Source organism: Acinonyx jubatus, chromosome E2 (assembly GCF_027475565.1).
Source record: "Acinonyx jubatus isolate Ajub_Pintada_27869175 chromosome E2, VMU_Ajub_asm_v1.0, whole genome shotgun sequence".
Taxonomy (NCBI): Eukaryota; Metazoa; Chordata; class Mammalia; order Carnivora; family Felidae; genus Acinonyx; species Acinonyx jubatus.
The window spans coordinates 43,458,310-43,470,838 of record NC_069396.1 but is presented as its reverse complement, the minus strand read 5'-3'; the positions used below and the strand labels follow the sequence as shown (position 1 = coordinate 43,470,838).

At 51.4% G+C, this 12,529-nt stretch overlaps 1 protein-coding gene across 1 annotated transcript; it reads right to left on the bottom strand.

Moving 5' to 3' along the window:
* Positions 1–1,537: 1,537 nt before the first annotated feature.
* On the bottom strand, positions 1,538–11,034 carry UPK1A (uroplakin 1A). Its single transcript, XM_027044831.2, has 8 exons — positions 10,982–11,034; positions 10,630–10,717; positions 8,946–9,146; positions 5,236–5,310; positions 4,993–5,100; positions 3,580–3,759; positions 2,199–2,282; positions 1,538–2,116 (listed from the first exon to the last, which is right to left on the bottom strand). The coding sequence occupies exons 2-8, from the start codon at positions 10,708–10,710 to the stop codon at positions 2,072–2,074; spliced, it is 774 nt and encodes a 257-aa protein (XP_026900632.1). The 5' UTR covers positions 10,711–10,717; positions 10,982–11,034; the 3' UTR covers positions 1,538–2,071.
* Between the last annotated feature and the right edge of the window lie 1,495 nt (positions 11,035–12,529).

Here is a 12,529-nt window from a genome sequence, read left to right as displayed (position 1 = left end):
AACATTGACCCATTTCTTTAAAAAGACCCAGCCCTGAATATGTTATCCACAGGAATAAAAGTACTGTATGTGCAAGTTTTTCTACTCTGCATTTCTTGGAGATTTTTCCACGTTAAAACATTATGTTTTTTACTACTGTGTGGTATTCTAGAGTATAGACATAGCATAGCTAACTTAACCAGTCCCCGACAGAGGCTCATTTAGGTCACTGTAATGAACATCCTTATGTATACTTGCCAATTATTTATGTCATGATGACATTTTTCTATATTGGCTCATGTAGTTCTCCTTTTTTTAATGTTTTTATTTATTTTTGAGAGACACAGAGCACGAGCGGGGGAGGGGCAGAGAGCGAAGGAGACACAGAATCCGAAGGAGGCTCCAGGCTCTGAGCTACCAGCACAGATCCTGACTCAGGTGGGGCTCAAACTCACAAACCGTGAGATCGTGGCCTGAGCCGAAGTCAGGCGCTTAACAGCCTGGGCCACCCAGGCGCCTCCCTCTACATTCTTCTTTAAAGCCACAGAGAATCCGGCCTAAGGATGTAACATGAGTTGTACAACCCACCCCCTGCCGATGGTTGTTTGCCGTTTTTCACCCTAACAAAAAAGCCTCTTTGACCATTACAAATTAAAAAAAAAAAATGTTTATTTTTGAGAGAGAGAGAGGGAAAGAGAGACAGACAGAGCGTGAGTGGGGGAGGGGAAGAGAGAGAGGGACACGGAATCCGAAGCAGGCCTTGGGCTCTGAGCTGTCAGCACAGATCCTGACACAGGGCTCCAACTCACAAACTGTGAGATCATGACCTGAGCTGAAGTCGGGCGCTCACCCGACTGAGCCACCCAGGCGCCCCAGATCATTGCAGATTTTTAAAAGTATATTTTAAAAAGTTTGATATCTGAATTCAGCATTTGCAGACCATCTATGGAGTAAATGAGGAGTGTGGGAAACTTCATTTGATGGAGAAGGAGGCCAGGCCCTCTTGGCAGGGCCTAATTACTATAAAATGGACAGAGGATGGCCTGCTTCAGAGAGGACAAAAGAGCAAGGATGAGATTCATAGAGTTTTGCTGTCATCCACCCATTAGAGAACTTGCTGGAAACTACAGTCCGTAGGAGGAGGTTATCTGTCACCCATACCAGCCCAACAGCCCGAGCTCTAATTTTCCTTTGATAAACCACCCCCACTTCCCAACACCACCCTTAGCAGTATTAATTCAGATACCCTCCCTTCCCCAACCAAAGGATGGGCTAGACTCTAAAGTAAGACAGTGAGATTGAATCCCTGACCTTGGGTAGAGCTGTTGGGAGAGAGGCCTCTCTTGCTGCTGTGTTGCTTAGCTATGAGAAAGTCTGTCTGCGAATGAAGCAGGTTTCCTTGAAACTTAGATTGAACCCCTGGATCCAGACATGCCTGAAGCCAGCAATACTGACTCAGTTGCATGAGTCGAGAAATTCTATGTTATGTTTCAGTCAGTGCCAGTTGGGTTTCTGCCACTTCCATTGGAAGAGTTATTGTTCATTTGTCTTTGCCCCACAAGAAAGCAAATTAATTCATTCAACCAGTATTTATTGAATATCCACGCTCAGCCCTCTGCTGGGTGATGCTGGGGACAATACAGTGACCATGACACAGCTTGTTCCTCTCTTTCTGGCGACCCTAGTCCACCAGAGAATAAACAACCCCAAACTATTTAGCAATGAGGGCCAACATCTACCATGAAGGAGGAGCTTGGGGAGCTATAAGAGAGGCATTGGTGATGGGGTGGGTGGGATCCCGGAAGGGTCCCCGGAGGACAGGACTTGAAATTGACACTGAAAGATGGGCCAGGAATCAGCAAAGTGAAATGACGTCAAGGGCTAAGGGCCCACGCACACATGTCCCAGGGTTTCGGGGCACCTCCAAGTCCCGGCAGGGCTCAGAAACCTGGGAAAAGGTCTTTGGTGAGGAAGGAGGGAAGCTTGAGGGAGGTGGGAAGGGGAGAGCTGAGGCAGCCATCCAGTCCACGGCCGGAGGAGACAGGAACAGGAGGAGGAAGAGGCCGAGGCGTGCATGTGGCCTTCCTGTCCCTCACAACGTGGTGTAGAAATACATGGCCATCAGCATCACAGGCAGCTGGAGGAGGAGGCAGTGGAGTGAGGGGCGCTCCAGCCCCACACGCACATCCCGCCTAGCCCAGAGGCTCCCCACCTCTCACCGTCCACATCAGGATGGCAAACCCAAACCACGAGATGCCCCATGTGTAGCTGTCGATGGCATGGCTGATGTGCTCGAAGCAACCCTGGGAGGGGGAGAGACAGGGGGTGGGGGTTGAGAAAACGTCACCGTGAGCCCTTGGGGAGGTGATTTCCTTCCTCAAGCCCTGGTTTGGTCACCTGTGCAATGGGGGTGTGTGGCAGTGTCTACCTCCCAGAGCGGTTCTGGGGAACCAGGGATGCGATGTGGAGCCCACGCCCCGCACAGGTGGGTACTGCCCTGTTGGTGGCTATGAGAGTCTGAGGGCAGTCTTGTCTAGAGCTGGCTTTCCATGCTGCCCGTAAGTTCCCAGGGTTTGAAATCTGCCTTTAGGATGACTGCAGTTTTGCTACGTCCTTTAGGAATGAGGCCAGGTGGGGCCCGAGTCTCACAAGTGAGTCATTTCCACGTAGACCCCTGCCTCGACTTGGAAGCAGCAGAGAACGAGATTCAGGGCATCTGTCCTGGAGTCAGGTGGGACTGAATTGGGGACCAGCTCTGCCACCTGTTAGCTGTTGGAGCCTAGGAATGATTCTGACCCTCTAAGCCTCAGCTTCCCCGTCTGTGCAAGTGGCAACCCTGACGCACCGGCCTCCGAGAGCACTTGTGGGGATTCCATGGGACGACACGCGCGCACACGCGCGCACACACACACACACACACACACGCACGCACTCCGCACAGAGTCGGGCTTGAGCAACGGCTGGGTGACTCTGACAGCGGTGATGGTTTGCACAGGCTCCTCTCTCCGTGACACCTGATCTAAGACGTGGCTGAAGGGGCCACCCCCCCCCCCCGGGGGCCCAAAGCAGCCAGAGCAACCACTGGGACTGGTTCTCCTCCCAGCTAATCTCCTCTGGTTTCAATCTCTGCATCTGCACTCACCTTGCACTAGTTAAAGCACCTAGTTGGGGCCTGCCCTCCTGAAATCCAGCCCCAGCTCCATCCCTCACTAGCGAGTGAGCTCCGTTTCCTCATCCTTAAAATGGGATCATTCTAATCTTTGCCTCCCAGGGCTGCGGTGAGAAATCAGACAAAAACTTGAAACACCTAGAAGAATGCCGGGCACCACGCAAAGGCTGGATAAGCGATGGCTGGCGTTGCTGTTGTGCTGTTATTGTTGTTCTTATTCCCAACTGAGAAAAGCCGCAGGTGCCAGGTCCTGGGCCTCCCCCTGACTAGCAGAGGGAGGGAGGGACCGACGGGGAGAGGGTTGGGCGAGCCAGAGAGAGGGGGGAGAAAGAAAAAGCCAGAGGGGGGAGGAGAGGACGGGAGCAGCAGGGAGGGAGAGATAGAAGAAACCAAGGCGGCCAGACCTGCAGACGAGGGGGGGGGGGGCGCACCTTGGTGAACAGGTAGTCTGTGTGGCCCAGGCGGCAGCCTTCTTCATTGAGGGGAATGAAGTTGCCTGTCCGCCGACAGCACAATGGGGGCCAGGGGAGCACCACCTCCGGGGTGGCTGCCCGGAAGGCCGAGGTGAAGTTCACCCAATCCATAGGACCGGATGTGCCACAGCACTCTTGCTGGAGAGAAAGGCCGGAGTCAGGCAGGCTTCGGCTCAGAGAGGACAGCCACTCGCCCGAGGTTGTAGAGTGAGGAAGCTGGGCCTGACTTCCCCATGTCCTCGGCTTCAAAGGGGCGGGGGTGGGGGGGGGGTGGGGGGCAGTGTCCGTGTGTGTGAACAGGGAGCAGAAGATATTTGTCCCATCACCAAGAGGCTGGTGGAGGATTTGGATCAAACCCACCGTTTCGTTACTTATTTTAAAATTCTTTTGAATTAGCTGTCAACAAAACCCGAAGTAAATGACACCCAAAGGCAGAATTTTGGCTTCTTCTGGCCCCTGTGGGTGTTTAATTTGTGGCCCTGAATGATAAAAACATAGGTTCCTTCAAATACGAGTCCCCATCTTGGCTAGCTGTATGACTTGAACCGAATTGGGACCTCAATTTCCCTTGGGTCCTCAATATTCTTCTCTTGTACCACATTGCATTGGGTTTAATTAAGAATGTGGCTTCGGGGGCGCCTGGGTGGCTCAGTCAGTGAAACAGCGACTTTTGGCTCAGGTCATAATCTCGCGGTTCACGAGTGTGAGCCCCACGTTGGGCTCTGTGCCGACAGCTCAGAGCCTGGAGTCTGCTTCGGATTCTGTGTCTCTTTCTTTCTCTCTGCCCCTCCCTCGCTCATGCTGTCTCTGTCTCTCTCCCAAAAATAAACATTAGGAAAAAAAAAAAAAGAATGTGGCTTCTGGAAGCTGATGGTCTGGGTTTCAATCCTGGTTCTGTGACCTACCAGTTGTGTGACCTTGTGTAAGCCACTCAACCTCTTACCTTGGTTTCCTCATTGTTAGAAAGCTGATCTCCTTTATGGGGTAGTTGTGAGGAATAAGTAAGCTTTAAAGGTGCTTTGAACAGTACTAAAGAAGTTAGTACTCATTACATTTCGTTATTATGATTACCATCATTATTAAGAAGGTATGTGTAATGATTAAGAGCAGGGACTCTGGTTATAGGCTGTCAGATCTTGATCCCAGCTTACCAACCACGTGACATTGGACAAGTGACATTCCCTTTTTGGGCCTGTCTCCTCATCTGGAAAATGGCCATGACCAGCCCTCCCCACCCCCCATAAGAACCGCAGGAGTGGGTATCATCTACCAGTGGGCATAATGGGAACCCTAGCTACCTCAGAGTCCCAGGTCCTTCAGCCCTCCCCATCCCTTCGCCCGCCTCAAACCGCCCCCCCCCCCCATGTCCACCTCAATCATGATGCGGTCCCAGAGACGAGTCAGTTCCCAGCCCTGGTCCGTGTCTGCACTGTAGAAGGTCAGCATCTGCTTGGTAATCAGGGATGGGTTGGACACCATCTGTGGAGGTCCAGGAAGAAGAGGATCCAGTGGGGCTGGGTGGGGCGGAAGGTCAACCTCCACCCCACCCCCAGGCCCAGACCCTTGCCACCCTCCCCCAAGTCATGCCCCTCCCCTGGCCTCTGCCCAGCTCACATAGTCTCGGTGAGTGTAGGATGTGATGCAGGAGGCGCATTCAAAGATGTAGACGATGAGCATGAGCACCAGGTACTGGGGAAAGAGGGAGGGAGAGACAGAGGGACAGCCCGGTCAGGGCAAAGCCTGTATCAAGTCACACCCCCTCAAGGGATGGACTGATGGATAGAAATGCAACTTTATTTTATTTTATTTTAATGCTTTTATTTATTTTTGAGAGAGAGAGAGAGACAGAGCATGAGCAGGGCAGGGGCAGACAGAGAGAACTCTAAGCAATTCACAGAATTCTAAGCAGGCTCCAGGCTCTGAGCTGTCGGCCCAAAGTCCGACGTGGGGCTTGAACCCACAAACCATGAGATCCTGACCTGAGCCGAAGTCAGATGCCCAATCGACTGAGCCACCAAGGCGCCCCTAGAAATGCAATTTTAAAAAGAAGTGTAGGACAATGTGAACAGTAGCATCTACGTGGTGGGTGTAAATACAGGGGTTCCCCGTTCAAGTCTTTCACCTTTTCTGTGTTTTTGATATATTTCTGTATTTTTTAATAATAAAATGTTAGGAACAAATGAAAGCAACAGGAATATGTAAAGTATTTCCTGAAGCTAACTATTGGCTTGGGTGCAGTAAAATAAATGTCTACCATAGGAGAGAAAAAAAAAGACCTTCTTGAGACAACCAGGAACATTTGGTTGTCTGTTTGTCTAGTCTGCGTTCAAACAGATATCGCAAGAGAGATATGAAGGAATTTGGGTGGGTTTTGTAGGTGCACCAGTGGCATGATGGTTGTGCATAAGAAGAAAAAAAGCTCTTCCCTCACCCCACGCCCTCTGCCTCAGAGCAATAGGGGGTGGAAAGTGGTCGTGCTAACTCCTCTGCCATGAGCTGAGATGCTGCGGTATAACATGCCTGACTGCTCGAAACTGTCCTCATCACAGAGAAATGTGCACTCAAATATTTATGGGTAAATGACTTGGTGTCTGGAATGCACTTCAAAATACCCCAGAAAGAAGAATGTGGGCAGGCGGGGTGGAGCAGAGGGGACAAAGCTGGCCAAGTCTATGGTCGATGTCGTTGAAACTAGGTGATGGGGGTGCAGGGCTCATGCCACTCACTCTGCTCTATGTTTGAAATTTCCCATAAAATTCTATGCCTTACGTGGAAAGATGCTCAACGTCACTCATCATCAGGGAAATACAAATCAAAACCACACCAAGATATCACCTCATATCCATCAGAGTGGCTAAAATTAACGACTCAGGAAACAACAGATGCTGGCGAGGATGTGGTGAAACGGGAATCCCCTCGCACTGTTGGTGGGAACGCAAACTGGTGCCGCCGCTCTGGAAAACTGTGTGGAGGTTCCTTGAAAAACTAAAAATAGACCTACCCTATGACCCAGCAATAGCACTACTAGGAATTTACCCAAAGGATACAGGAGTGCTGATGCATAGGCACTTGTACCCCGATGTTTATAGCAGCGCTTTCAACAATAGCCAAATCATGGAAAGAGCCTAAATGTCCATCAACCGACGAATCGATCAAGAAGATGTGGTTTATACATACAATGGAATGCTACTTGGCAATAAGAAAGAATGAAATCCTGCCATTTGCAGCAACCTGGATGGAACTGGAGGGTATTCTGCTAAGTGACATAAGTCAGGCAGAGAAAGATATCGTATGTTTTCACTCATATGTGGAATTTCAGAAACTTAACAGAAGACCCGAGGGAAGGGAAGGGGAAAAATAGTTTCAAACAGAGAGGGAGGCAAACCATAAGAGACTCTTAAATACAGAGAACAAACTGAGGGTTGAAGGGGCAGGGGCGCGGCGGGGAGGGGAAAATGGGTGATGGGCATTGAGGAGGGCACTTGTGGGGATGAGCACTGGGTGTTGTATGTAAGCGATGAATCACGGGAATCTACCCCCAAAACCAAGAGCACACTGTATGCACTATGTTAGCCAACTTGACAATAAACTACATTAAAAAATAAAAAATAAATAATGAAAGATTGAGAAACAAAGCAACATGTTAATGACTGGTGAATTTAGAAAGATTTGTGGGAGTTTACTGTTGCCACGATTCTGTAAGTTGGATAATTTTTCAAAATAAAATGTTTAAAAATGTTCTCCAGTCGGTAACCAATGTGCAATTTGCAATATTTGCAATAAAATATCATGTGAAAAAATGCCCAGTTAAAAACATAAAAATAAAAAAGTAAATAAAATTAAAATAAAATAAATAAATAAAATTAAAATTAAATAAAATAAATAAAAATAAAATTTTGTGTCTTAGTTAATGACAAACTAATAAGGGAGACAGCCACCTTTTTTTTTTTTTCACCAGTTGGGTGAGCTTTTAGGGCTTAGGTTAAATGGTTATGCCAGAGAATTCCGTGCAGGAAAGAAAGAAAAAGAGAAGGAGAGCCTTTCCAAGGCTCCATCTTACAATAAGGCCCAGGTCCTTACCAAGGCTGGCAAGACTCACCCATAGGCCCACCTTCCCCTTCTCGCCCTCACGCCCCTTGCCCACCGCCCACTGTACCCACTCCATCCAACCTCATTTCCTCTCCTTCCCCGCCACCCCCACTTGGCTCTGACTTCAGAGCCTTTGCTCTTGCTGTTCCCTCCCCCACGCATGCTCTTCCGCATGCTCTTCCTGTAGACACAAGGCTCACTCCCTCACCTCCCCAAGGCCTTCGCTTTCTCTGGCTGCAGGCCTCCCCTGCCCCAGCTCCGGCTCTCCCTTCCCTCTTCGCTGTGCACTGCTGCTCCCGTTGGAGCATCCTCCCCTGGGACAAGGGGTTCACCAGAGCCCCAGTGCCTAGCGCGGGGTTTGGCACGTGGTTCTTGCTCAATAAACGTTTGTCGATTGAATAAGTAGCTGCTCCCGGGAATCGAAAAGGCCCTAGATTGTAGAGGAGGCACCACGTTGGCTCTGCAGCAGTGGGGTCGGGATTAGAGGCCCTGCCTTCCCGAACGTCTGGGCTGTTGGCCTCTTTGAACCCCAGTTTCCTCAACTGGTAAAGGGGCCGAGAAGCATAACTTTGGAGGCTTCTGGGGAGATCGGCGGAGCTCATTTTCTAAACTGCTCAGCCTAGTGCCGGGCACATGAGGGGTGCTTGGGAAGTGTGGGTTCTTGTGGTGGTGGTCATTCCCGGCAGAAATTCAGAGCACGGGCTCGAGCTGAACTACTCGGGTTCAAATCCCGGCTCTGTCACCCACTCGCTGTGCAACCCTGGATAAGTGACTTCACTTCTCCGAGCCTCAGTTTCTACTCTGTCAAACGGGTTCACGAGGAGGATGGTATCTCATGGTAGGTTGTGAGGAATAAATGAGCCAATCTATGTAAAACATTTAGAATATAGCGAGCACTCCTTGACTGGTAGCTGTGCTGTCATTACTGTTGTTGTTCACGAGCACAGACTCTGGGGACCAACTAGCTGAGGTTCGAATCTCAGCCCTGCCACTCAAGAATCATCCTCCTGGGCAGAGCTTCCTTGCCTTCCTCTCTGTGCCCCAATTTTCTTTGGAAATTGAGGATAACAGCTGAGCCTGTTACTGGGTTAGGGGAAGATTAAATAGGACGACAGGCCCAAGTGTGGCACCATGCTGAACACACAACTCGTGGCCGCGGCGGTGGTTGTTACTATGGTTCCGTGTGGATGATCTCCGTGCCCACCCGTCCCCATGCCCTGCCCCCGGGGCCTCACCGTGAGGATCATGGACCGGCGGCGGCAGAGCGCCGCGCCCACACCAAAGCTGGCCACCACGAAGAAGGAGAAGCCGCAGAATATGGCGATCCAGGCGCCAGCGAAGACGTCATCCTTGCCTGAGACGCCCATCAGTGGGTACACGCGGTACTGGTCAGCTGTCACCCATACGGTCTCAGCAAACAGGGCCAGGCCTGACAGCTGGACAGGGCAACAGGTTAGAAAGGCTGGCTCAGGCATGGCAGCCGGGGCTGCGGGACTCTCTGTGAACAAGTTCCGCTTCCGAGCCCCCACCGGCCTCGGTAAAGCGGGCTGTAAGAAGAAGGGCAAGGACCTCGCCTTCCATGAGTGGGGATGGGGCTGGGCAGAGGCCAGAAGGGAAGGGCTGCCCGGCCGGATCCCTGCCCCCCGCCCACATCCCAGCCGCCAGTTGCTTCAAGGATACGAGGAGATGCCACATATACAGCCCAGAGCGCACGACTGGAACAGAGGAGATGCTTGATCACATGCCCTCTCTCAATAGTGTTGTTATTCCCGAGCTGAGGAATCTGGCCGGGGCCGGAACAACTACAAACGCATCAACCCTTTGATCCACAATTCCGCCTGCAGCAATCAATCCTGCTCGTGCAGGAAAATCATAAACCCACACAGTCATTCCCTGTGTCACCACGTAAAAGGAACCGGCGTGCCACACGAGGGAGTGCTCTGCAGTCATGACAAAGGGCGAGGAGGCTGAGGACTCATGTGGAAGGGCCTACAGACTAGGTCAGCAGGAGAAACTGGGAGGCACAGAACAGGATGTGGAATGAGCTGTATCTTGGACAAAAAGGGAAGAAAATAGGTATACACGTTCCTATTGCTTAAAGAAATTGTTGGAGAAACTAAAAATCTAGGTACTTATGGGGATGAGAGATGGGAAGCAAGGAGAGAGCAAGACTTCTAGAACAGTGGCTACCTTTGACAACACTCACGCTGACACTCATGGGGTATTTAGTGTGTGCGCGCCAGGCACGGTCCCACTGACTGCTTTCTGTGTGATAATCATCGTCACCAGCTGCAGTCATGGCCGATACAAACAGTAACCGTGTGTCGTCCCACGCTCCGCACGAGAATCTGATAAACTCATCTTAAACTCTCGGCATTCCTGTTTTATCTCCATCTACAGATGAGAAAACTGAGGCCCAGAAGGATTACGTTGCCGGCCCCAGGTCCCACAGTAGAAAGCAGCAGAGCTGGGGTTTGAGCCCAGGCTGTCTGGCTCCAGAGCCATGTACAGGCATCACAGTTTAAAAAATTAAATAGTAATTAATAAGACATCGCTATGGTTAGTATTCATTACGATGGGCCTCCTGTGCCCCAAGCAGGCACTTTACGTCTATAGTCACGTTAACGAGGACATTTGTCAAGCACTTTTTCGGAGCTGAGGGTCAGTATGGATGAACCCGCACAACAGTCCCCACAATGGGCACATAATCTATCGATGAGGAAGCAGCACGGAGGAGAGTGGCTTGCTGGAGTTCGCAAAGCTGGGGAGCCGCAGAGCCAGGATTGGAATCCAGGCTGCTCTGGCTTGACAGCCTGCGGCCATCACCAACCCGGGAGTCCTGGGCCCTGAGCCCCCACCCCCAGGTATCCCCTCCTCCCTGCCCGCCCACTGGGCTCCCAGCACTGGGGGAGGTCTCACCAGAATAATGATGTTGCCCACCACCAGCAGTCCCACCACAACCGGAGACCCCTCCTCCGCCTCTGCTGCTGCAGAAGCCATAGTCCTGCTGGGGCACATGCGTGGGAATGAGGCCAGGAGGGGGAGGGAAGCCCCACCAGCCTCACTCCACACCCCAGCTGCCAGGGCTGCTCCTGGCTCTCTGCTTGGCCCAGACTGGTGCTGAATGAATCTCCCCACAACCCTGATGGCGGGCCACTTTACAGACAAGGAAACCGAGGCTCATTGGCCAGAGCTCAGTGCTGGCCTCCCTGCACCTCATAGCTTCCTACTTTCCCTTGCTCATCCAGACCCTCCAGAGCCCCCTCCTCACCTTCTCTTTCCGAAGCCTCTGTGGTCAGCCCCTCCCACAGTGGCTGCCTATATATATATGCCCAGGCCCCTCCTTGGGCCAGTCTCCCAGGAAGGAGGAAGGGAGTCTGGAGGAGGAGGGGACGAGAGGTCAAGCAAGCTGACCAGCATGGGAAAACAGATTTATGAGCACCCCACCCCCCAACCCAGGTGATTTATAGACCTGAAATTCAAGATTGTGCTAATGTCTGGCTACATGAGCAGCATGATGTGCCCATGGCCTCCGGTTCCCAGGCTGTCTTGGTGGGGGAGGGGGCCGGGCCACCTGATGTCTCTCCTTAGGACATGGGCCTTCTTGGGGGTAGGGGGAGATCCAGGTTGGATCCACGTGTGAATCCTGAATTCCAGAACTGCCTCCTGTGTTGGTGGCTCCACCTCTCCGAGGCTGGGAGCCCAGGGGGAGGCCCAGACAGGGACCCAGCAGGCTAGGACAGAGCTGGACCAAGGCAAGGAGGTGGGGAGGAGATGAGGGAGCAGGTGAGAGGGCAGCTCAGAAGGCTGATTATATGGGCTGCAGGCTAAGGGAAGAGGACAGGTGTGTGAGGGGAGTTCCAGATGAGTGCACAAGAGGGGGAAAAGAGTGTGCCAGAAAAAGAGGGAGGGCACACTGAATGGGCTTGGTGGGAGAAAAGCAACCCCTCCCCCACCACCCACGGACAAAGCAGGGTCACAGCGAGGAGCCATAAGTGGAAATGTCTTCAGGCTACAGAATCAAAAGAGACCTACACTGAAATCCCAGCTCTGCTCCTCTGGGCTGCGCAACTTGGTGTGTGCGTTTGCCCATCTGCAGAATGGGTATCATTCTTATACTTAGAGCAGTGGGAACTGAGTGCAGGGATGTCTGCAAAGGATGCCCTCTGGGCGCGTGTACAGCAAGAGGCCAGGCTGCACCAGCAATGCTCCCAAGAGGCCCACTTTTCCTCCGATGGCGCCCCCTAGTGGCAAGAGGTTGGTTCCTTAGATGAAAATGGCTTGGGGCACCCAGTCACTCCCCAGAACTTCTCAAGAACCAAGGCAGTTACCATGTTTTTTCTCTGAACTGTAGCTCCCTCAAGTGTATGTGAAACCGGCAAACAAATGGGACTTAAACTTCACTGTTAAGACAATGGCTTGGTAATAAGACACGTGAGACGTGTTCCAGTTAAAATTAAAACAATTTGGCTTTTAGTCAATCCACTTTACATGGAAAATAGTTTTTCTCGGGGCACCTGGGTGGCTCAGCCAGTTAAGCATCCGACTCTTGATTTAGTCCAGGCCATGATCTCTCAGGATGAGACTCCTGTCAGGCCCCATGCTGAGCATGGAGTTGGCTTGGGAGCATCTCTCTGCCCCTCCCCCACTCTCTCTCCCTCTCTGTCTTTCAAAATAAATAAACATTAAGAAATAGTTTTTTCTCTGTTGATTTACATTTATATTAAGGACTAATAAGAAAATTTAAATAATAATGTACATGACCTGTCAAGTACATTTTATGAGCTTTAGCTAAAATAACTTGGTAACAATAGGGCCA